At 33.2% G+C, this 24,465-nt stretch overlaps 1 protein-coding gene and 1 long non-coding RNA gene across 5 annotated transcripts in view; one reads left to right on the top strand and one right to left on the bottom strand.

Annotated features, from left to right (window-relative positions):
* Window positions 1-24,465, bottom strand: part of LOC123530882 (calcitonin gene-related peptide type 1 receptor-like) — a 123,195-nt gene that overhangs the window by 8,794 nt on the left and 89,936 nt on the right. For all 4 annotated transcript variants that reach the window (XM_053517119.1, XM_053517117.1, XM_053517118.1 and 1 more), the window contains 4 exons: window positions 14,006-14,119; window positions 5,401-5,507; window positions 3,305-3,396; window positions 2,310-2,436 (listed from right to left, as the gene is read on the bottom strand). In XM_053517119.1, coding sequence (XP_053373094.1) covers window positions 2,310-2,436; window positions 3,305-3,396; window positions 5,401-5,507; window positions 14,006-14,119 — 440 coding nt within the window. The remainder of the gene's footprint in view (window positions 1-2,309; window positions 2,437-3,304; window positions 3,397-5,400; window positions 5,508-14,005; window positions 14,120-24,465) is intronic.
* Window positions 9,436-12,431, top strand: LOC128546516 (uncharacterized). The gene is made up of 3 exons (XR_008366000.1): window positions 9,436-9,638; window positions 11,116-11,257; window positions 12,189-12,431. It is a non-coding gene; the product is annotated as an uncharacterized LOC128546516 (long non-coding RNA).

Genomic DNA, 24,465 nt, shown 5'->3' with positions numbered 1-24,465 from the left:
TCCATTGCGTTGTTTATTTGTGGGTGGTGTGGTTTGTGGTGTGTGGTATTATTCTGGATCTGATATGCTCAATAGATTCAGAAATTCCCCTTCACTTACTTTAAAAATACAGCACAGAACGAGAATAATATAACAATAAAACACAATCATATTTTAAAGAAAAAGCCTGTCTTTATGCTAACTTCAAGGCAGTATTCAACTTTCTAAAATATTACTCATTTGAAATTCATAGTTTTGAAACGACTGAGATGAACTTTTAACACTTCCAGAACGACATTTCTGATAATCATTAAACTTTATAACAAAATGTCAAGGTTTAGCATGAAATCTGTCATTATTTGCATAAGTTAGTTGTTACACAAAACAATATTGGGCATAGCAGGAAAATCGTTTATATATCCGATGTTTGAAGACGAAAAATGAATTTCAAGGACATGACTGTATGTCAAAGGACATGTATAAAATTTATTAATTAAGCCTCATCATGCTGGACACGACTGATTCTGCCTTTGCGACAAGTGTAGCTCATGTCATCATTCGTGCAGTCTGATCATGATCTGCACTGTTCGCCGCCATTCAGTCAGTTTCTTTTTGGTAAGCACCCCTTTTAAACAGTGAATGGTACTGTCCAAATTGAAAGATGGATAAGTTCATTAAAGAAATTTAGAAGAGTAAGGTTTAAGCAAGTCTTGCAATTAATCAAAACATACCAGGACAAAGACACAATGAGAATATTTGTACAATTTAATTTATTCACTCTGTGTCCCCTTTAAATATATGAGCCGCACCATGAAAAAACCAACATAATGCGTTTGCGACCAGCATGGATCCAGACCAGCCTGCGCATCCGCGCAGTCTGCTCAGGATCCATGCTGTTCGCTTTCAAAGCCTATTGCAATTAGATAAACCTTTAGCGAACAGCATGGATCCGCGCAGTCTGGTCTGGATGCATGCTGGTCGCAAACGCACTATGTTAGTTTTCTCATGGTGCGGCTCAATTATGCTTTCTTTACAACCAATGCTTACCTTGTTAACAGAGCTTCAGATATGGAGATATGCTACAATGTGCACTATTCAACGATTTCGAAAAAAATACGGTTACCTTTTCAGCTGCAAAACCGTTATATCATGTGTATATTTATTAATTAGGGAAAGTGGCTGTCCAATGGTTAAGGTCAATGCTCAACTAGCTGGTCGTGAGTTTCGAGCTTAATTTGGATTATAACCGTAAGTCATGTGACACCAAAACAGAAACTTTCTAGGAAGTGTACTCGAGAGTCGTTTATAAATTATAGTGCCTCTCTTTTTATCTATTTTGCATTTTCACTTTGGACTGGCATTAACGTTTATGTTCCTAAACATTTATGTTCTTAAAGCTCATACATCGTTTTTAATTTTCTTATCTTTTGAATTATTTTAATTTCCCTTCACTATAAGTCTATCCGCAGGGAAGAATTTCACTTTGCGAAATTAACGTCTTTCCATTACTTTATAATGCCTAGCAATAAATCAGCTTTCTAAAAAGACAGGAGGACTATCAATATCAACAAATTGAAAGAAATGTAATACACCGTCAAAAATAAATCAAACCGGCGTCGTTAATTGAACAATAAACATTACAAAACTGTTCAAAGTATTGTTGAAAATATTAACAAGTTGTCCGTAATGTGTTTGGCGGTTTCCTGGAACTAAAATTAATTGTTAGACAGTGTGAGGCACGGACCGAAAAAAATACCTCTAAGCCATAATTAATAAAATAACACTTAAAAATGCTTGAAAAACGACAGTTTACTTAGTAAATGACTGACAGTGTTTGCTTTGATGCTGTTGTTGAATTATAATGTCATTGTAAAGAACTTGGTAGCGATCAATGGGAACTTTAGTTCAATACAAATTCATAAGTATTGTAAAAAACTTGGTAGCGATGAATGTGAGCTTTAGTTTAATGCAAATTCATAAGTACTAGTATTGTAAAGAACTTGGTAGCGATGAATGGGAGCTTTAGTTTAATACAAATTCATACGATCCGTAGTGGTATCATTTGGAATCATATAGTACAACAAAGCAAAATAGTAGTACAGTACGTTCGACCAATGGAATGTATAACATCCACGTAGGCCCTTTTCAATGACTTGATATATTCCAATATATATTATATATATTTAGATACAACTTTGAAACAAAATCACACGAATTGAGTATTTTGCAAAATAACTATCAAAGGTTAAAAAAATCTTAAAAACATTTATGCCCTAAAACTTCTTCTCAGGAACTTGTGTAAAATAACTTGTAATCAACTGATAATGTACCGGATTGTGTAGAAGCACATCTGAGCTCATAGGTACCATCGCGTAGTACATAATCCAGAGAGCACCAGTAACGATGTAAGATGAAAACAGATGTTTGTGCAATGTTACACGAACACATTTCAACTGCCTGAAAAGAAATACATAAATAACAATCATAGTCAAATGGTTATTATGATAATAAGTTCTCTTACTTGAATGGAAACATTTATTCTACTCCAGCTGGCAATGTATAGCAAAACAATTAACATTAGCACTCGTTTTAGCACAAGTCGGAATAAATAAATGAATTTTGTATCTGGACGTTGCCAAACATTTGGCTGTTTATCTGACAACGTTGCCTTCTAAGTACGTTCCAATTAAATTTTGAATTAACAATATATTGTTCTTTCTGCCGCTTCCGTTCTCGAAATATAAACTGATAAAATAAAGCAAATATAATGTAACAAGAACATTTAGGTGCATAGAATGTAACTATTTTAAAGTAATCGCAGAATCAGTTTACGTAATGAGAGAAAGAATGAAACCTGCAACATGCCTTTATACCCCTCATACCAGTACATTCCAGAATACGAGTATACAGAATGCTCCTCCGCGTATCTCAGTAGAAATGCACAGATCTACAGATTGCGGGGTCTTGAGTTCGACCCAGGCGTATGTGCTCTACGACAATTTGGTAGAAAATATAGTGTCTGCAATCATTTGTTCTCTACGGTAACCTCTGATTCATTCAAATAAGTTAACTGCTATCCATGAACACTGATTATCAAACCGCCAGCATTCTGTTCAATAACTGAGTAAACCCAAAAACAAAGCAAACATTTCACATAAAACCTGAACTGATTCCATGATCCTAATGGACCAAACGCTGAAACAAGCCTAATGAAAGTCCCAGACGATGTTAGCCTCCTACCAATATATCATTTGCTTGAAACTCTTCAACCTGAGATAAATTATATTAATATGTTTATTTCTAAATACTGAAAACGCTTACTCACCTAAATAATGAGAATATTATCAAAGAAATTATGAGAAGAACAATAGAGATGCTAAAACCATAGTAGTACATGTATAACACACGCTTGTGGTTCTGAAAAAGAATAAAATGCACAAAATACAGAATCAGTCGTTGTTTGACATATGTATCATGCATCATGTATGAAACCCACTGCCTGATTTAAAAAGATCAAGTGAATATAACTAAGTTTATGCATTGATTTTACTCACTAGAGATTTAATCTCAAATGCTTATCACACTGCTCACGTACAATTTGTCACATTGTCACAAATTGTGGAGAGCCTGAATTTATTTTCCAGAGTAAGACAATATATCACTATCCTTGTGAAATATTTAGCAAATTTTATTGAAAGGCAGTTATAGAGATGTTTTTTTTTTAAATGGTTATGGTATGAACAAGGCTTTTTACAAGCTCTTTCCAATTTCAAAGCTCGCACGGAGTTGGATTTTGATATAATATGAATCTTGAAGAAACGACTGCAAACGCTGACTGTTAATACTTTTAAAGAACTTGATCTTATGGACGAGTGGAGGAACCAAACAAATTATGCTATTAATAAAAAAAATCTAGGGTTTTGTCTAAGTGTTGAAGAATAATTAATTTCTGATCACGGGTCACAAAAAAAAACAACATAACAAATCAGATATAAAACAATAACAACAAAAACAATTTATATAGTGCATATCATAAATGTTGATAATGCTAAGCGTATACAATAAACTACATAAAACGTCTGCATTCAGTTTTAAAATCATTCTAAATATCTAAATATATTCCTGTAATAAAAGGGGGGGTCCCAGTTAGGTGTCTGCGCAGAATGTTTTTTGATTTTATTTATTTACTGGTTTTCAATGGACGAACTTTACCAAAAAGCTAAAACATTTTTCATTAGTTCAGATATTAAGGTGTTATTTTCAGCAGATATTGTAAACTAAATAAACATAAAAATGACAGTATATCAGTACACTCTGATTAATATTGGAAGAGTGGTACACTCTCAAACTGGGAAAAAGTGGGTGGGGTAAATAAATATTCGAAGCAACACTGCTGAAAGTAACACCTTAATATCTCAACTAATAAAAAATGTTTTAGCTTTTGGGTGAAGTTCGTCCATTGAAAATCAGTAAATTTGATTAGACCACTTTGTGCCTCTGTGATGAAAAAAGTATTCGGTACAATTTAAAATGCAACATGTTGTGTGAATGCCCATTGCATAGTTATTTTATCGTGAAAGTTTCAGGTAAAAAGTTAGAACCATTTTCAAAAAGATAACAGAAATTGTGTTCCTGGCTGGTCACATGTCAGATTACCCCACCCACTTTAAATGTGAATATCTATAAAAGTAAGTCAAAACTGGTAACAGTAACACTTGTTAATGAAACTTAATACATGTAGGTATATTACCACGAAATATAAATAAAATTAAAAAACATTTTGCGCAGACACCTAACTGGGACCCCCCCTTTTACTGCTGTGAAATTGAGAATATAGACTTAAAATACGAGGTGTGTCTGACAGTGTAAACAAACACCAGGCTCAAAAATGAAAAAAGAGGCAGTTTTGTCAACAGAAACAAAAAATTGTACCCTTTTGTTTTATATAAACACTTTGTTTCAATCTGATTTAAATTAGTATTTAAGGTAGGCTATAATTAGCGGACATATACCATAAATAAAAAGCGTCTGTCAAATTTATATTACATATACTCGTAAATTTGCTTTTAACGACTAAAGCAGAATAATGGAAATGCACTGTAGTAAAATAAAATTACTTTGTGTTTACAAGCTAAGTCTTGTCCAAATGTTTTCATTATATATTTTATCCATTGAAATTCCAGTAATTGCCAGTCAAATACACTCTTCTGAAGCTGCTCTTTCTTTTGTTGCAGACTTAAATACACAGCTTTAAAATACGTCTCTATCCCTAACAGGATAAGTTATTAAGAGCAAATAATTAGCGAATATACAAGACCATATCCTTAAAACAATTACAGGTTGTAAGAAAATGTATCTTATTTTGATAAAGAAATTTATTAGTTGAATGTGTGTATTGAAAAGATCATTAAAATGACCTACTTCTACTAAGGTATGGTCATAACACATTGTGTAGTTTGTCCAGACTCTTCCTGTCACTGGATGACTGAACCATGTGCCGTCACTGTTGCAGACTTTTTTTGAATACGCTGAAAAGAAAAATGAATTAAATTTATTATTAATCGGCTGGAAATTCCTGCATTTTAAAATTATTTATTAATTTGACTGACGTGAGCTTGTTCTTTCATTTGAACAACTGAAATCAATACATATAATAATTTTCAAATTTTAAGTGGAAAGAGACCACATATGCCAATCTGCAGAGTGGTGAAGTCACGGGCGCTGGTGATGGTAAAAACGCAAGGTGACACGCTAACATCGTCATACGACAGAATTTTAACCATCGACCTGGGTTCAAATCTTCTGCGGTGAAAGGCAAATGATTCGAGGTCGACGGTTTTAACCAATAGGCAAAGAGTGCATATACTGGCTGTGAACAAGTAGCCGGACAATATGCTATTTTATACTGTGAATTCCCCCCCCCCCCAAAAAAAAAAAATATTTGACAAATAAAACTCACATTAAATAAACTTCAGCGCCATCACCATTCGAAGTTCTCCTTTGTTTTAAACCAGTGGCGTAAGACAAATTACTGGTATTTTGCTACCAAAACATTGTCAAGTACTTTGAATATCATACGCAACTTTTTTATTCTTAACCCTCCCAAAAATGCACCTTTAAATAAATTGACTGTCAAAAACATCTTTGAAGGCAGCAGAAGCTAACCCATGACACGAATACTTGATGATTTAAATAGATCAAACACAAATACTGCTAAAATCGACAGCCCTACATTTCATGTGAAAATAAAAGTAACCCATGCCATCATCAAAAATAGAATATATGGTTCCGATTATTTTCCCCCACTTGGCCTCATCAAATTAAAAATAGTGCGCATGCTCAATGCTATCTTCATGTCCTAAAATATTCGGATATTATTGGAAAACGCAGGTGTCGTTAAACAGTTTCTGGACAAAGACATGTTCCTAACTAGTAGTTTTTATTTTGTTTTTTTGTTCATAAATAATCTTTTTGACAGCTGAAACTGGTTAACAAGGGATGGAATATTAGGTTATATTAAATTAATTTCTCCTTGAAACTCGCCTTTTTTTTCTCCTTACGGACATATAATGGAAATCTAATACCCTCGTGACAAAGGAGACTGCTACGAGTTTTCCACAAAGTTTAAATCTAATACACTGTGACTGTAGGTCTTGAATATAAATTTACAAATCTCAGGGAAAAAAATAAACAAATACCTACATCAACTGAAATAAGAAACTTATAAATTTTCTTCACCGAGATTAAATGTCAGACATCGTTTGAATAAACAGAATTTCATGAAGTTTAATTCAAGTGAATTACAATGTGATTCTAAAGAGAGTTTAAAGCAAACAGAAACCCAAAATAGAATATCTAATTTTAAATTATATCTTCTGTAGAAAACAGAATCCTATATTAAAGATTTATATATGAATGTAAGGAAACATAAATTTTTTGTCTGAATAAAGATTGTGCTATACCACCTGTGAACATAAACTACATGTATCTGAAAACACTAGCTTCATTTCAAACTTAAACATGGTCTGTTTATTCAAACCTGTGCTTAGAGACTGCACATAATGACTACATTCTTGCTTCCCTAACATAATTTGGTCTTTATGTACAAATGTTATTGTATTACATTTCTATAACAAAATCTGTCTGTTTTCATTTTCAGTTTGTTTAACTTAACAAGGTATGACAAAGCTTTTATCCAAACCTAAACACAAACATTCATATAAGTTGAAATGTAATTGTCACTAGTTCTTTTCTCAGACTAGTAAGCGTTAATGGCCAGCTATTGTCCCGAGCACCGAAGTGATTTACGACGGTGCGTAGTCGCCTTTGTATTAACGGCTTAAAGACTGTTCCAAACACCCGACTTTATATTCAGAGTGGCAAGGAATCTAACGGACTGAAGAACATTGCAAAATATTAATACTTAAATTTACGGGGGCATAATATATGCATTCAGGGCTCTTGAAAGTTATGTGACACCATATGGATATTGTTAACAATATTACAAGCTTAAACAGGATTTAAATGTCAGCCCCAAGGCAAACAGACAAAAACGATTAAGGAATGGTAAGGAAACATATACCCAATCATAGACGTTTTCCCAAGATTGAAATAGGCCCCAAACAGCTAATATCATGCAGCACTGGAGTAATGAATCCTTCATTCGTTTATCGTTAAAGATATTTTTATATTTTTGTAGTTGTAATACTTTCTAGATATTATCATTTTCTTCTTATTCTTATTGTACTTCCCCTATGCTTTCCTTATTTCTGGCCCTCTAAGATAATCAAGTCCATTAAATTTAACTAGATTCCAGAATTACAGCGGGTCTGAGGGCCGGTCGTTGAACAGTTCATTACCTCTCACGAACATACACAGTTAAACAAAGTCTGCTTTTCTTGTGCTTCCAGAGGATTTTTTTTCATTTATTTAGTTGATAACAAATTTTCGTAAAAATAAGTTGTATGCTTTGCTTGTTTAAGTGAGAATGTATTGTAATACATCCAAAACGACAAGTATGTATAATTATACGAATGCAATTTAAGTTGGTTTTAAAGAATATCAAACTCGAAAAAGACAAATGCAATTAAATTTGCACCTGCCCCATGGTTGTTTACAAAGAAATATGTCTAGCAGATTTTCGGAGTTTAATTCCACTATCATCCAGTCTAACATTATATTACAAACTGTCTATTATATTATATATTTTTCTCAAGTTTTTTTTTTTATTAAAAACCACATACTATTAGTCGGAAAAGTAATCATAGATTAAAAACAATGCGATTTCAATTCACGTACAGACAGTTAGTAATACACTTTTCCTCATGATTAAAGTTGAATAGTTCTTTTAATTTTATGATGAAAACAAGCAAAGCTGTTGTGCAAATAGAGAGTATAATATAAGTCATTGGTTATAAAACCCCTAATTTCAATGTTGCACAGTCATGAACTTACAATATGAAAGTCATAAAGCCATAAAGCGATGTCTAAAACAAGAACTGTCTATATGATTTTTTCTGCTATGTTAAGCCTATGACAAAAATACCGAAAACAGCAAATAACAGAAAAATAATTTATAGTTCTTGTTCTAAGCAAAAAATGGCAGTCTCATTATTAAAGTTCAAGACTTGCAAATGATCTGGCAAATAATCGTTGTGTTAAGTGTATGGTCTGGTATTAGAAAAAATATGTACATAGAAATTATTTGTTATTGATCGTTTACGCAAGACAAACATTAATTAATTAAAATTTTACAACATTTCCGTGCATCTATTTAAGATGCTAGAAAAAATCATTTTCATGTCAACAAGCATGTACATTATGTATGTGCATACTGATTAAGCAAGCGTCACATTAAGTTTATTTTCTACGACAATATTATTTATGATCAAAGCGTACTTTAATATTTTGTGATATATTTTGAAAATGTTTGAGTCTGTTCTTTTCAACATAGTTATCATATAAGAGGTGTAAGATTTCTCCCGTGTACGATTGTGAACCAAAGTGATCTACCACATCCGGCTTTCATAATTAGGAAGCAGAAGTGACACTATTCTCTAAATTGTTACGTAAGGTGTCACCCCGGTATAGAAGTACTTCCGGGTCGTTGTATCCTAGAAAGTAGTTCTTTGAAATTTTGAAGTTCCCAATTTAACGCTATCCCTACTTTGACATGTTATATTCCAAATGTATTTATTGATACTGTGTACATTTTTTGTCATTTCTGATGTCTTTAACAGTTGTTTTATGTTTGTTTTTCAGGATTACATTTCTGTGCGGAAGGATTAAAAAACTACACCAGACTGGTGGCCATGACAGATGTCAGTGGGAAATTTAAACATGGACTAGATACTTTGATGTGTAGCAAAAAAGTTCATCGTTGATGTTGGTGTTTTTCTGTGATATATTGCCTGGGATAGTATTACTCTTAAGAAATACAGAGCTGTCAATGCTGCAATTTTGTTGTGAAATTCACAATCCATGTCCAAAAGTGCTTGTTTTACTATACAGCAAAGAAGGAGAAATTATACCGGGCCGACACCTATATGGCAAATTCAGAAAGTGGAATATCTCAGCAACCACAGGGTTTACAGTCATGAAACTTCACACACTAGTAGCTGATAACAATACAAATCAGTGGCTAAAAGGATATTTCCAAGGTTTGTGAAATTTTAATTTTATTCAAATTTTAAAAATTCAGTAGTTGAATTTTCTTTGAAATTTGAGTAATAGTTGTCTCCTCATGATTTGTCAGTCTTCTACTATAGTGCAAAGACACTGAACCAGCAGGAAGCTTTAAAAAGGCTATATAAAAAGAAGACACATAGTTTTTCACTTTAATTTTAAGAAAAAAATATAAATTTAAATTTCTTAAATTTTTTTTAAAAAATTTCTATTTCGCATAGCGTCTCTTTTCCGAAGAATTTATAAGTATATATATGTGAACATGTTACATAGTGCCGCAGTAGACCGTGGATGAACAGTGTCGTATGTGTGGAAGCTGTTCATTTTGGACCGGATGGGTTTATAAATGAGGCTATAGTCGGTTTCGTAACAGGAGTCGGAGAGACTGATTGCTTGTCGGGCCTGGATCTCGAACCTGTCACGGTGTTATTACACTGATGTTAAAGCCAGTCAGCAGGCGTCTCATATATGATATAAAGAAATTGCGTGAATGTTCGTTCCCTTGCGTATGAGACGCATAACTAATATTGCACGAAATAATTATTTTTCTCATTTCAGTCAAATCCAATGTGCTACCGGCATTTTGGTATTGAAGGATATTGCTTACCGGTGTGCCGAGTGCACTTGTCGGCATTATTAATGTATAACAAGTTTTCTTTACACTGACAGATCATTGGTTGTATTACACAGGGAATTACATGGAGGTTGCTTCAGTGTGATAAAATAGTTGTTGTTGTTGTTGTTTGTGTATTATTTTATTTATTCATTTGTTTTTTTCAGTTTAGAACATATTCCGAGCTTTCAGCTTCAGCCCGCATCAGGCCGTCGTCAGATACATTCTGTCTTGAATGGGATGCTTCTATTCTGATTTGCTTTTCAGGTTTACAACACAGGTCTGTGTTACTAAGAAAATATTTAACGGGGCTGATTTCCTGGGTCGGCCTCGTGCAGTTTCCTTAATATGTATTTGTCCTGGTACCGACTGGAAACACAACTTGACGGTATTTGTATTTCAGTTTTGCTCGATTCATTCTACTTCATTCTTTAGATAGGACATTTCCTGTTGGGACTTTTATTCATGTGTTTCTGTATGTTGTTTTTTCATAGCATAAATGTGTTTCAATTCTTTTAAATGTGCATTTCAGATACTTTGTTGTCTGTGCTGAAAGAGGTTGTCTGGTAATAGTTATTTTAATATTCTTTTCACTGTTTCAGCTAACATATATGTAGAAAATTATTCAGTTACAGTGTTTTAATGACAGACTTCCTGTAAAGTTCCTGAACCAGTTGATATCAGAATGATAAAGAAATGATAGATGGTACCAATCTGTGAATATTATGTCACTTTTTTATATAGGTGTTCCTGATCACACTTAGAACTATACACACACACTCAGCTGTTTCTCAAGAAAGGCCGACACCGGTTCACAATCTTTCTTTTGTCATTTGCAGGCGATGAATTCCATATGTCAGAAGGAAATTTAGAATCGTACAACCAGTCAGCAGCTACCCATAAACCAGACCAACCTATTAAGTCGAGCGGGCAGAAGCTGTGATTCCCAGTGTAACACCGCAGAATGACGGCTAGTTTTCGGTAAGCGATTACCATGTTCCACTGGTGCATTGCCCTCTGGTCTTAATGTCTTTAGTCAGAACTGTAGCCTAAAATGTCAGTAACTGCTTGACAGTTTCAGGGGTACCCTGAGCTGTGTCTGGCTCCAGTTGGAGTTCTTGACCTTCCGCACTTGCCTGCTTCCAAGATGGCGCGGATCGGCTTTGCATTTGGCGTTTTAGGCATTATTCGGCTTAGCCGAAGAAATAATTCATTTTAAGATAGGCTGTGATGTATTGATCTGTTTTACTTCCAGTAATTGTCATAAATATAATCACATATTGGTCTTTGCTTGTGGGTTTTGGTCTTTCAATCATTAAAAGTTTCATTTTTCTGCAATTGTAGTGGGTAAATTATGCATTTTTTACTAAAAATTGCATATTTTTAAAGTAAATACTCATTTTGATACATCATTTTTCAAAATAAATAAGCTTAAAGTTACATAAAACATACTATAAGCATTAACTAGTGATATCACAGTTGATTTCATGAAAATCTGATTGAAATTTTCAGAAGGAAGGCAAATTTTGTAATGTGCCTTTTTTCTTCAAAATTCCGGTTTCCGAGCCAATTTCTCCGCAAAGTAGGTCTAATGTTTGAAATGTTTCTGCGGGACAAAATTTTCTTTGCGATCACAATGTCTTGTGTAACTTTTCTCGCAAAACCCTAAGTTACAAGATTTTATGGGAAAAAATTGGCTAAATTAAAAATTTGATAAGATTTAGGTGTCACCCCGGTATAGAAGTACTTCCGGGTCGTTATATCCTAGAAAGTAGTTCTTTGAAATTTTGAAGTTCCCAATATAACGCTATCCCTACTTTGACATGTTATATTCCAAATGTATTTATTGATACTGTGTACATTTTTTGTCATTTCTGATGTCTTTAACAGTTGTTTTATGTGTGTTTTTCAGGATTACATTTCTGTGCGGAAGGATTAAAAAACTACACCAGACTGGTGGCCATGACAGATGTCAGTGGGAAATTTAAACATGGACTAGATACTTTGATGTGTAGCAAAAAAGTTCATCGTTGATGGTGGTGTTTTTCTGTGATATATTGACTCGGATAATATTACTCTTCAGAAATACAGAGCTGTCAATGCTGCAATTTTGTTGTGAAATTCACAATCCATGTCCAAAAGTGCTTGTTTTACTATACAGCAAAGAAGGAGAAATTATACCGGGCCGACACCATAAATTGTCATTATTCCCTGTCTAGTTAGATTTGTAACTAATAGCTTTCAAAATATCAAATAATGATATAATTACAAGTTAAATACGTGATAACGGATACAAATACACATAATATGGCATAGATTAGGCAAATTAGCTTAAACCTGGCCTTTTAGTTTTTCATTTCAGAATGTGTTAACTTAAACCTTCCCTACGAACCATGTAAGAGGTCAGATAATGCTATTAGAAACAAGGATTCGGATTGGCTGAAAAGTGTGTAGGGAAACCCGTAAGAGTCAATGAGACATCAGCTGATTGGTTAAAAAGGTGTTGCCTTTGATCATGAAAATATCCTTAAAATCTTGAAATGTAATGTTTTCTGTGCAATTTGAGGTATTTTATAGCTGCCTGGCTATATATTTCATTCTGGAATTAGCAATTTAGTGAAGTAAGTACTAGTTGGAAATTCACCACTAAATTCCATGCACAGTTGAGGGTGGTTGTCTATGAATTGAAATAGAAAAAAAATGGATCCTGCATGCCCATATGAAAATGGTACTTTTTTGTGTCTGGAAGGCTATTTGATAGGAAAAATGACACCATATGAGCCAATGAAAGTTTTAAGAGGGTCCTACACTGTCATTTCTTACAATGTAAGCCTATGGGAAAATTAATAGCAGTGTCTGACCAAGAAGGCTTTTTGGTTATAATCTTTCCCTATTCCGGACTACGGAAGCAATTAATCTTTCGAACAAATAAGATAGACATAGGAATGCATTAAAGCGCTGATTTATGTAAAACCAAAAACATACATCCGCTTTTGGTTATTTAGCCTTCACAATCTTCACCCCGTAATAGATATCTTGGTCATAATACCATAACACTAATATATGCAAATTTTGTAATATTGTTGAGATTTGTATTCGGTAAAATTGGAAACGAGGTTCAACATATAGTATTATTTATTTTTTTTTTCAAAACAAAAACCAGTAAATAAGAACGGTAATAAACCTCATTTCTACGGATCAATTAGTCATTTTGCAATACAGTAACAGCTTTCTTTTCCAGACAGAAGAAAGATTTGATTTTAATTAATTAGTATAAGTAGCAAACGGCATATTTTGTTTGTATATAACGATGAACCAATATGTGTACAAGTTATCGTAATAAACTTGTCTTGTCTTGCCTTGCCTTGCCTTGCCTTGCCTTGTCATATCTTTAAAAAGACCTGAAGTTAAATACATTTTGACTGTTCCATTCTGGTAACTATATGTTTGCACTCATTTTTTCAGAATAACGACATACATGCATTATTTTTTTATATTTACATTGATTGACAATTTGTCATTTGTTGTCAAATAGTTGACTAAAGTCAAATATATGGACACCATAAAGATTATTGTTACCAAATGAATAAGATGTTATTTTGAAAACGTTCTCTCGTTCATTTCGTAATCAACCGTTGAATGGAATTACAGCAAGCAACTTATGTACCACTGTGTTGAGAAAAATGGCAGAGCTCACACGTTTGACAATCACACAGTGACCGAGCTTACCTAATGGATTGGAAAGTGTAATGTACGCCGGACATGGTTGTAGAACAGTTTCACCTGCCTTTGTATAGCCCCAGCACTGCATGCGGTCCCATGTTGCATTACAGTAGGTTCCACCTGAAAATAAATATAACAGAAAATAACATGTACAAGTATACATTGTATTTCTCGAATATAATTCATATAATACAAAGTTAACATGTATAATTATGCTCTGAAGTTATGAAACACTTGACGTCTACAAAAAAACTCAATAGATGTTTCAAAATAATGAGACACTCGTAAGTCATGTTAAAATCAAAAGTGCATGTTATACATTTTGTATTAATAAACAACGGTTACCTATTTTTGACATAAAAATATTTAGCTTGTGACTGTAAGTAAGCTTCGGATATCAAACTATATGACAACTTATTCATTCATTTTAAAAACGCGTTTCATGAGTCAGATGCTGAAGCAATGCAATGCTAAAAGTGGTGTTTACAAATATGCATTTATTTACAAAACTATTAAATGAATTTTCGTACGAACGAGAATGAACAACAAGGGAAAGTAAATACACCAGTGAAACTGAAATCTGTTCATTTGAACACACTCATATGTATTGGTTGTCATATAAAGACGTTCTTTCATACCTTAGTAGATTCAACTTGAAGCTTGTTTAATTATAATTGTAATGCTTATCGTTTATAAGCTTATATTTATCAAAGTTTTTACACAATGCTCTCATATCAATAAATAGGCAAAAACGGTATCAAAGATGCTATTTTTGTTTAATTTTACCAATCTTCGTGGTGCGAGATATGTCCTATAAAAATAAAGTAAATCGTACATATATTTATACGCTATTTCTCAAATGCTGAAAATGAAAAATGATATATAATGCACTTAAGCAGAAGCAGCAGGAACAATATTCGTAATTACATTTGTACACAGCGAACGTGTACTTCATAATTTTGGATACAAAGTTATTTCAATTATTTACGGTCCTAGCTTGAAGAATGATGTAGCATTAACATGAGGTTATTATACCTTGCTTACTATGTCAAAGGAATGTAACAGGTTATATTAGTTAAAGAATACATCAAGTAACAACTGATTAACTGATTATTTTAGTACTGCTTTTAGTATTTTTCATGTGGAATATTATGTTATATTTCATTTGCTACACTCAATACGGTGAATGAATTCGAAGGAGTTTTGCCAGTTTTTTAATTCGTACGGAAATCAAAAGTGTCTCCTGAAACATGATTTATTGTTTGGCAAACACATCTTACTGCGTTATTTCTGTCACAAACAAATATAATTGTGACAATAATATTTAAATGAAATGCCTATAATATTTAAATGTAATACCAATTACGCAGTTTGTTTATATACCAATACGTTGATGTGAATTACTTGTTAAATGCCGTTTGTATGTACAACATAAGAACTTTGCCTGCGAGTTCAGGAGAAATTATCTCTAATATTACTTCGTAAAACCCCGGCTGTATAAAACATTGCATCAGATTTCTTTTTACCCAGATGAGACTACTTTTAAGATTTATATACTATACATTCAAAGGTTTTTTTCTCAGGTATCAACTTATGAGATTCCAGAAACTTATATCTAAAATTTATCTGCTCTTCGTACTTGCTTCCTCTCGTATTTTATCTCTCGGTCCTCGTATAAATAATTTAGAATACTATATAAGAAACTGCAAACTATGTTTAATTATGGAACGCCGCGGCTGTCTTATATGGATATTTATTTTTTCATGTTATTAATTCGTTTAAAGAATATATAGATTTATTCACTCATTATTTAAATTGGAAAATGCAATATATGGAACCGTTGCGTCTTATATGGAACCAGCTTTTCATTATATGATAGCAAAACATTATATAGATTCTTAAAACGGATGAATAACATGAAAAATGTCCATATAAGACAGCCACGGCGTTCCATATTTAATCATACTCATAGTTGTCATCATATGGGATCTAACGTAATGATATATGTTAGTTTCCCCAGGTAGATAATTAGTTGTCTTTTGATTCATTACTTATCATTATATGAGCCGCACCATGAGAAAACCAACATAGTGCGTTTGCGACCAGCATGCATCCGCGCAGTCTGGTCAGAATCCATGCTGTTCGCTAACGGTTTCTCTAACTGCTATAGGCTTTGAAAGCGAACAGCATGGATCCTGACCAGACTGCGCGGATGGTCTGGATCCATGCTGGCCGCAAATGCACTTTGTTGGTTTTCTCATAGTGCGGCCCATATATCAATTTACATTATACTAAAAGCTGAATTTCCATAAGCTGTCTTCAATATGGCGTTAAATTACGATCCGTTTATGTAACTCAAGTAAAATAAAAGAGACAATTATACTACAATGGCGAAATGTATATCTGATTTATGTGTACGAGGGTATCATAGTGTGACACATAGAATTTAACTAGGGTTTGTTATTGCTCGAATGAAAAGATAAAACTTCGTATAATTTCTCTAAATATTCCCTTATAAATACTATTGTTGATTCGTTTAGATTTATGTAAATGATCTAACCAATACTCTCGTCACCCACCTTCCATGCTTCAGAAAAACAAACAACTACATCCTTTTAGAGTATATGTTATCAAGTTTGTACTCACAGGACTCTATGGTACCATAGTCATATAAAGAGAAAATTATGCATAACTTGAAAAAAGTGTCATTTCAGATTATTTTCTGATATAAGCCGATATGTGTAGATAAGCCATGAAAGTAATACGGAAGAAAACTTAAAAATCGTAACCATAAGCCTTTATGTTGTACAGCATTGTACAGTATACTCAAGTTGTTTGTGTGTTGGGTTTAAGGATGTACGAGCGTTTTTTTTTTCAGGATATCCGCCATTTTGAAAAATGTTTCTTCGAACATTGCTTTCTAACAAAAGGTTTGCCAAAAATTAATGCTAAATAGTTAAAATATGGCTAATAATGTACCATTTAACCAAATAGATTCTACTTTTTGCGAAAAAAAAATTTCACCCTTATTTTTGGCTGATATTTGCCTAAAATTGACGTAAGATTTACAATGGGTAGGGGTAGGTAATTTCAAATATCTATTAAAGAAGATGAGGTTTGGTTTTGATATTTTCCTGACTGATACATGTAATGATAAGCTATAATTGAAATAAAAGTTTTCAAGATAACACTTTACATTATCTAGAAAATATAAATTAAAACAAAAAGAACAAAAAATACCAAAGTTCACCAGTTTTTAGCAGTTTTTTCTTAATAAATCCCTTAGATGCACGGTGACCACAACTTTTTTTCATTCCATTTTGTAGCATTTAAGTGTGTCATTGAACCTGCAAAATATTTTGAAAATCTTCATGTCAGAATTTGTTTAAAATCTAAATACGTTTTTTTCTGTTGAAAATAAAGTGGGTAGGGTAATTACGTCAACATGCAAAAATGTAAGAGATTTGTTAGTAACAATTATTCTTATATCACACTAACATCATCTTGCATTCTTATTAACCTGAAAGGCCTGAAATCCCTATAACATTAAGTGGGATAATATATGTTTTATAAAGTATCACCATTTTTAAAATTTCACAAAATTTCAGAAATGCTTAAACAGTGGGTGAAGAAAATGCCCTATAAAATTAAAACGAGTTAGGTGACCTATGTTTTTTCTTCTGTTGTTTGTCTTGTAAACTATTGTTCTTCAAGCTCACGGAGTATGAAAAAATTCTTGACGTTAGAAAAAAATCGATCCTTCATCATGAACGTCGCACTGGCGCAATTCAGGCCATATGGAGACTTTCCAGCTTTGATGGTGGAGAAAGACCCCAGGTGCATCACGGGTGGGTACTTTGGTAAAACCACCGACCTTCCGCAAGCCAATTGGATGGCTACCTCACATGAAGAATTCAACGCTTTGAGCGAAGCTCGAATCCACATCGGTGAGGGGCAAGTAATTTAATGTCAGCGACCTTTACCACTCGACCACAGAGGCCAAGTCACAGTTGTTTGATGAATAATGGTTTCACAACGTGAGAGGTCAAAATACTAAACATATGTCTTCTGAAAATGGGTTTTGTGCATCTGTTCTTCTGATACGTCTTTAACAGGGGTTATAATGTAAATTATTTTTTTGTCATTACTATCAGAATGCCCTTCATTCCTATCACTAATATTAATGTTACAGAATGAATGTCCACCAGTTTAATTACGTACTGAAAATCTTACAAATTACATTCATTAAAGCAAGAGAATAGTATTTCTGCTACTAAATACATCTGAGCAAAGGTCATGAAAAAATAAAAAAATAAACTAGAAACGATGCCTTAGAATTCGCACACTATCATGTTAATTTCATTTTGTTATATTTGTATGTAAACTACTAATGCGAAATCTGATCAGCAAGGAAACGAGTATGTGTAGGACTATATTACTTATGAGACGTCAACTGTATAAAAAAAGCAGTAGGCAACCAAAATGTTTCTAAAACTTATACGAAAAAATGTGTGAAGATTTCCGCAAAGCGAGCAGCTCAATTAATTCTTTCAAGCATATTTTAGCACAATTTTAAAATGCACAAACAGTTACTACATGCTACAGTTTGAATTCAATACCTCTCTTATTTATTTATAAACTGTTATCCCATGTGCCTTGGCCTTTTTCCATCATATTTAAAACCGAAAAGTAAGACCAAAGGAGAGCAATCAGATATGAGACAATTTAAGGTAAAGCATAAGTCCAACTGTTAAAACTTTACGTAATAAGCCTACCTTTTTAAATATAAACGACCATGTAGGTAATCAAAATTGATATTACAATAATGCATCACCCACTTCAAGTCTGTTTAGAAACTTTCAAAAACATGATACATGTCAGTATTCCAGTTCTATTCTGTATCTTATGGTGAAAGTCGCAAACATTTTAGTTATAAAACACATGAAATTTATTTTGAGTTAAAATCCAGCGGATCCGTAGTATTGTATAAATAATTTATTTTAGAATTTCCCACACACAATGTACATGTATAACGTGAAAGAGTGAATAAAAATTCGTTTAGTTTATATTCAAGACAAGCAAAATTACGGTATCATATATTATTATTAGTTAAATGTGACCTCCTTATATAAAATATATAATCGGGTTTTCTGTGTTTATCACTATTGCGTATTTGATCACATATTTTCTATGCTCATGAACTGAAAAGGTTTAATTTCTATTGGCAAAGAAAATCAAATTTACGGGATCAAATCTAAATCAAAATCAATCTGCAAATTATAATATCATATTTATTACTTTATCTTTTTTTTTTGCATTGAAACATACCTACGAAGCAAATGCAGTCATAAATGATTGATTCTTTATAATGATTACTTTGCCAGCTGTCAGATAATAAATCAATTTCTGGTAGCTGTATTAGTGTAATATTTTTACCATACATGTATGCATATTTCCAGAAGCTTCTTCTAAAATATTATCGTAATTACATGGGACAACTTCATGTTTTGTAGCGTGATAGATCTGAATACGATTTCTCCGTGACCTGATTATTTCTCTAGAAAATTAGATCCACTAAAATACTTAGGATACTGTCAAATCGAATGATTCGTTTCCAATACATTTTGGTCAAAACCGTAATTCATGGTTTCTTGCAATGCTGTATGTATTATTTGTTGGCAAATGGCAATATCACAGTACAGCGTTTAGTTCAGAGAAAGATTATATGTTACAGCTAGGTCTATAAACCTACACATTTTTGAAAGGTCTTTGAATAATAACACATATCATTATAGTGTTTATGAGAACAAAAACGCAAAAGTCACTAAATGGAAAAAATGGCTTGTTTATCATCACCAAAGCTTACAACTTGGGATTTAAATTATCACTAAACTGTCTTTTGCTTTATCTAACATAACAATATTACTGAATTTTATTTGAATGGTTTTGGTCAATTGTGGGAACCATTTATCACTGTGCCTATAAGCGCATAAAACCAATGTGCTGACAGATGTAAACATTCTGTGACACTGTTTACCGAAGACATCAATACTGTATACAGTAAAGTAAAGCATTTGAGCAGGGAGGAGGGGTGGGGGTGTACCCTAGCTGTAAATAAAATCTGGAAATTAGATCCCTCGGAAGCACCGAGAACAAGGCAAAGAGTGAAAATTGCAGACTCGGTTTGATTGAGTCTGTTCATGAGCAGTAATGGAAAATGCAACACTGCCCACGCCCCCTAGCACCGGCTTATACAGTATTCAATCTTCAAATCTAAATGAGTTTAAATGAATTTTCAGATATCAATTATAAGTGTGAGTGTTTTGACGGGTATAAACATACATTAGTACACAAGTACAACGAATGTGCAATAATACGAGTTAATTAGTTAATGTCTGATGTAATCAGCTGGTACCTATAAGTAATTTATTCTTTATTAATATCACTTATCATTTTGAATCATCCAGTGCAACTTCGTTCATTGCTAATTCTTCTTGCCATATTTCTATTCATTTGTTGAAAAAACTACTGCAACTACGACTTTCCAGAATTCCTTGTTCATTTAACCCTATATCCTTTATCCCTTGGCACCATGAGTTTCTTGTTAGTAGAACATGTTACCTGTCATATTAGCGATCGTGCACTGACTAGACAATTACCCAAACTGACCTACATAGAGTTACTTGTCACAACTGAAACATGATTAAGTTAAATGACAAACACGGTAGATAACTGATTATGATATGCGCGATACCTTTTATCTTTGATTTCGGCGTCTTTCTAAACGTATTGACTTCTATTTAATTTGAAGTGCTACTACCATACCTACACCAACGTCCTACTCTTAGCAGTGCGTGACTTTTACATTATTGCATTCTTGTACAACTATATTACTTACATGACGCTAAAGATAGTCTTATAAAACGATTGTTTAACATTGACATAGTGTGATTCCTGTTTTGGGTTCATTAATCATACTCTAGAAAACGTACAGTTTTTTCTATACATTCACAGCTTTGCTTATGCAATCAGGTCTACTGATCTGTTTCCCACACAGTGCTCCATAGTTATTCAAATCTCTATTTTCCGTTTACGTTTGCATGTCTTTCTACTATTTTTACTTATAACTGGTAATGTGGCAATGGCTGTATGGCTGTGCTATAATTACAGAGTATGAATTTCTCATACAGTCAAGCTGCGAGGTTTCCAGATTTGTCAAGTGCTCAGTGTCAGGTTGTCAGTTTTATGCATGACGTTCATTAATTTAATTTGTAATATATGTTGCAAAATGTTACAAAACAGCATAAAATTTAGATTTATATTAATAAGAGAACATTAATACGTTAAAGTACTTTATATAATGTTATCAGGTACCTTTGTACATAAGTCTTGTTTCCTTAATTCAGTAGTAATCTTTGCAGCTTTTAAAGTAATGAGATATCAAATGTTTAGAGGGACATGACATTGTATTTTTAGCATATTTTTTCTTATACGCACGTATATGCATTTCTGTGCCAATACGTTCAGATGTAAGTATGATTCGCTTATGTCCGTACCGACGTATGCCCGTTCTTTCTGTTCGAATCGAATTAGTACGTTGTGTATGTCGTCTTTTATGTAAGTGGTGTCGCATCCCCCCACCCCAATTACTACATACCCCTTCCCTTTGACCTTACCTCATTTTCATTTCTTCTGTAACTTGTTAGACGGATATAAGACGAACTATGTCTATTTTTTCTGTGTCTATTTCCACTACCACTTCTATAATTATGTAATGACTTGCGGAGAACAATTTTGAAACTGGACATTTGAAACTATGACTATATTTAGCATTGGTCTTGTCTTCGAGAATCATTTGAAAAAGCCTTATTAATTGCATTGTTTTAAATACTTCGGAAATATTTGAAAGGTTTGTTATTTATAAACGTCTCGAAAGTTTGATTTGTATAAAACGTTAAAACCTTTTATCACATTGTCGCATGCTGCACTTAAATCTAAAGGCGATAAGAGCTGCTGCAGTACAATGCATTTCTGTGCAGTGTTTCTTTAACTTTAAGACTGTACAAAAAGATAAAATCAATTATATTTCATACTGTAAAATACTGTTTTGTAAATGTCTGGGCTTGAGAGGTGCTTCGCTACACTCTAAAACACTGTGTATTAATAGAAAATGCTATAGACTGAACTGATACAATTTAGCAACTATATTTGTCAACAGATTATCTGGAGCTCTTTAGGCGTATTCAGCAATGTCTGTGCTCTTTACTTCCTTAATAAAGTACAGCAGACGTATTCTGGCGTCTGTTAATAGGTAAATCACGTTCATTTGAATATTTATGTCTGTATTTATTAACCTACACATTCAAGCATTCATTTCCACACTGAACGTGATTCTATTTATTGGTATTAAAAAGATCGATGGCAAATCAAGAATACACCGTAATTTAGATATTTATTCCAGACCGGAGTCATTTGCTACTATATTTCTTTGGGAACCCAACCGTTTTAAAACGTTTTCTCAATTATGACCACACAGACTGTTATAGAAATACGTTAGTACCTGATCACATGTTCCTTTACGTGGCTTTCAAATGTTTATTAAGACTGCATTAACCTCCCGAGCGTTCTTTCATTGTCAATAAGTTTACTTGCAGCTTATTTAATTACAGTTGTAATGCTAATCGTTTGGAAAGCCATCTTTTACACTCTTCACAGATAATATATGAGCCGCGCCATGAGAAAACCAACATAGTGGCTTTGCGACCAGCATGGATCCAGACCAGCCTGCGCATCCGCGCAGTCTGGTCAGGATCCATGCTGTTCGCTGCCAGTTTCTCTAATTCCAATAGACTTTGAAAGCGAACAGCATCGATCCTGACCAGACTGCGCGGATGCGCAGCTGGTCTGGATCCATGCTGGTCGCAAAGCCACTATGTTGGTTTTCCCATGGCATGGCTCATATATCATGTATATCAAATAATTCAAATACTATTAGGCCAAAAAGGTATCATGCATACTATTTTCGTTTAATTTTAAATTGACAGCATTGGGCTAATATAATCTGTATCGTTGAAGTCTTATGACATAAAAATCAATCGCTTTTATCATAAGATGAGAATAAGAGATGGTATGCAGTAACTTAAAGGTCCAATACTAAGGAAAGTGAACATTTTAATTTCTTTTAAAAAGCACAGAAACTATTTCTTTTTATTGGAAAATGAAAGTTGGTATGTAGAAATTCGAAATAAATCGCAGTATATGTACAATTATTTTTCTATGAGGTATGAAGAAAGTTAAAAAGACCTGGGGGGTCATTCTGTCGATTCATTGAAATTTCAACATAATACACATACATTTCTTTGAGTTCCAAAGACCTTCTGTAAATTTATACCTGCCAATCTTCATTATTTAGTGTCTTGCAGAAGTCTATGCACTGGCTATGAAATAAATTGCCAACTCACTTTCCCTTAGTAATGGACCTTTAATGTGTAAGTACATATGTATTAGATTACAATGGGCATATACTACTTTAACATTTTAATAAGAAAATAAGAATTATTTCCGAGCTAGTCTCAATAATATTTAAGACGTTAACATAAGTTTATTAAAAAGTAAATATTTTCGTTCATGTTTAAAAAAATCTTCATTGCCCTTCATGACGATAAAGGAAATGAGCAGATATATCGTGTGTTTGTGTGTGTAGCTGCATTATGTGGGAATGACTAATATGGATAACCGAGAGCGACTGCTTCAAAAACAAAACCGATACAGTAGTGGACATATGGTTATGCAAATGCAATAAACGCAATTGGACACCGCTTTTTAACGGTCATTGGTAAACCAGCTTCAGAGGTATTTAGTTATAATTCTCGAGTATATTATAAAATTCTTTTACTTCTTTTACATAGCAGAATTCTATTTCTTTTGTTTGAGGTTATGTTGTTTCCATTTATGACTATTCCTATCGTCATCATCGTCATTATCATTATCATTAACATTATAATTATTGTTATTATTACTATTGCTGTTGCTACTGCTGTTGCTGCTGTTGTTATGGATGTGTTTTGTGTCAAATGTCATATGTATTCTGTAAACATATTGTAAACTGATATGAATCGCACTTTATGCATATGAAACCGCCGAGACATCACTAACGACTATTCTTTAAAGTAGAGTTTGTGTCAAATAAAAGTTAACTTGCAAAACAATGGAACCAAACTGTTATTGTGCTGATAATTTATTTGTTCGCGAGTTAAACATGTGACTTACAGAAGGAGTGGCACTCATCAAGATATAGTCTTTGAAAGGTCAAACAAGGACAATGTCCTTAGAAATATGTAGACAACAGCAAATTGTTGAGTTTGATCAAGCATTTTGTCCCACGTGGTTAGCCTAACGAAATGACATTCGATCCCTTGCTTATACTTAAAATATATGTCCGTTGTCTCTTGAATGACATAATTTTA

Source organism: Mercenaria mercenaria, chromosome 11, assembly GCF_021730395.1.
Source record: "Mercenaria mercenaria strain notata chromosome 11, MADL_Memer_1, whole genome shotgun sequence".
NCBI lineage: Eukaryota > Metazoa > Mollusca > Bivalvia > Venerida > Veneridae > Mercenaria > Mercenaria mercenaria.
Note: the sequence above shows the minus strand (reverse complement) of the source record. Positions and strands in the feature narration are given on the sequence as shown.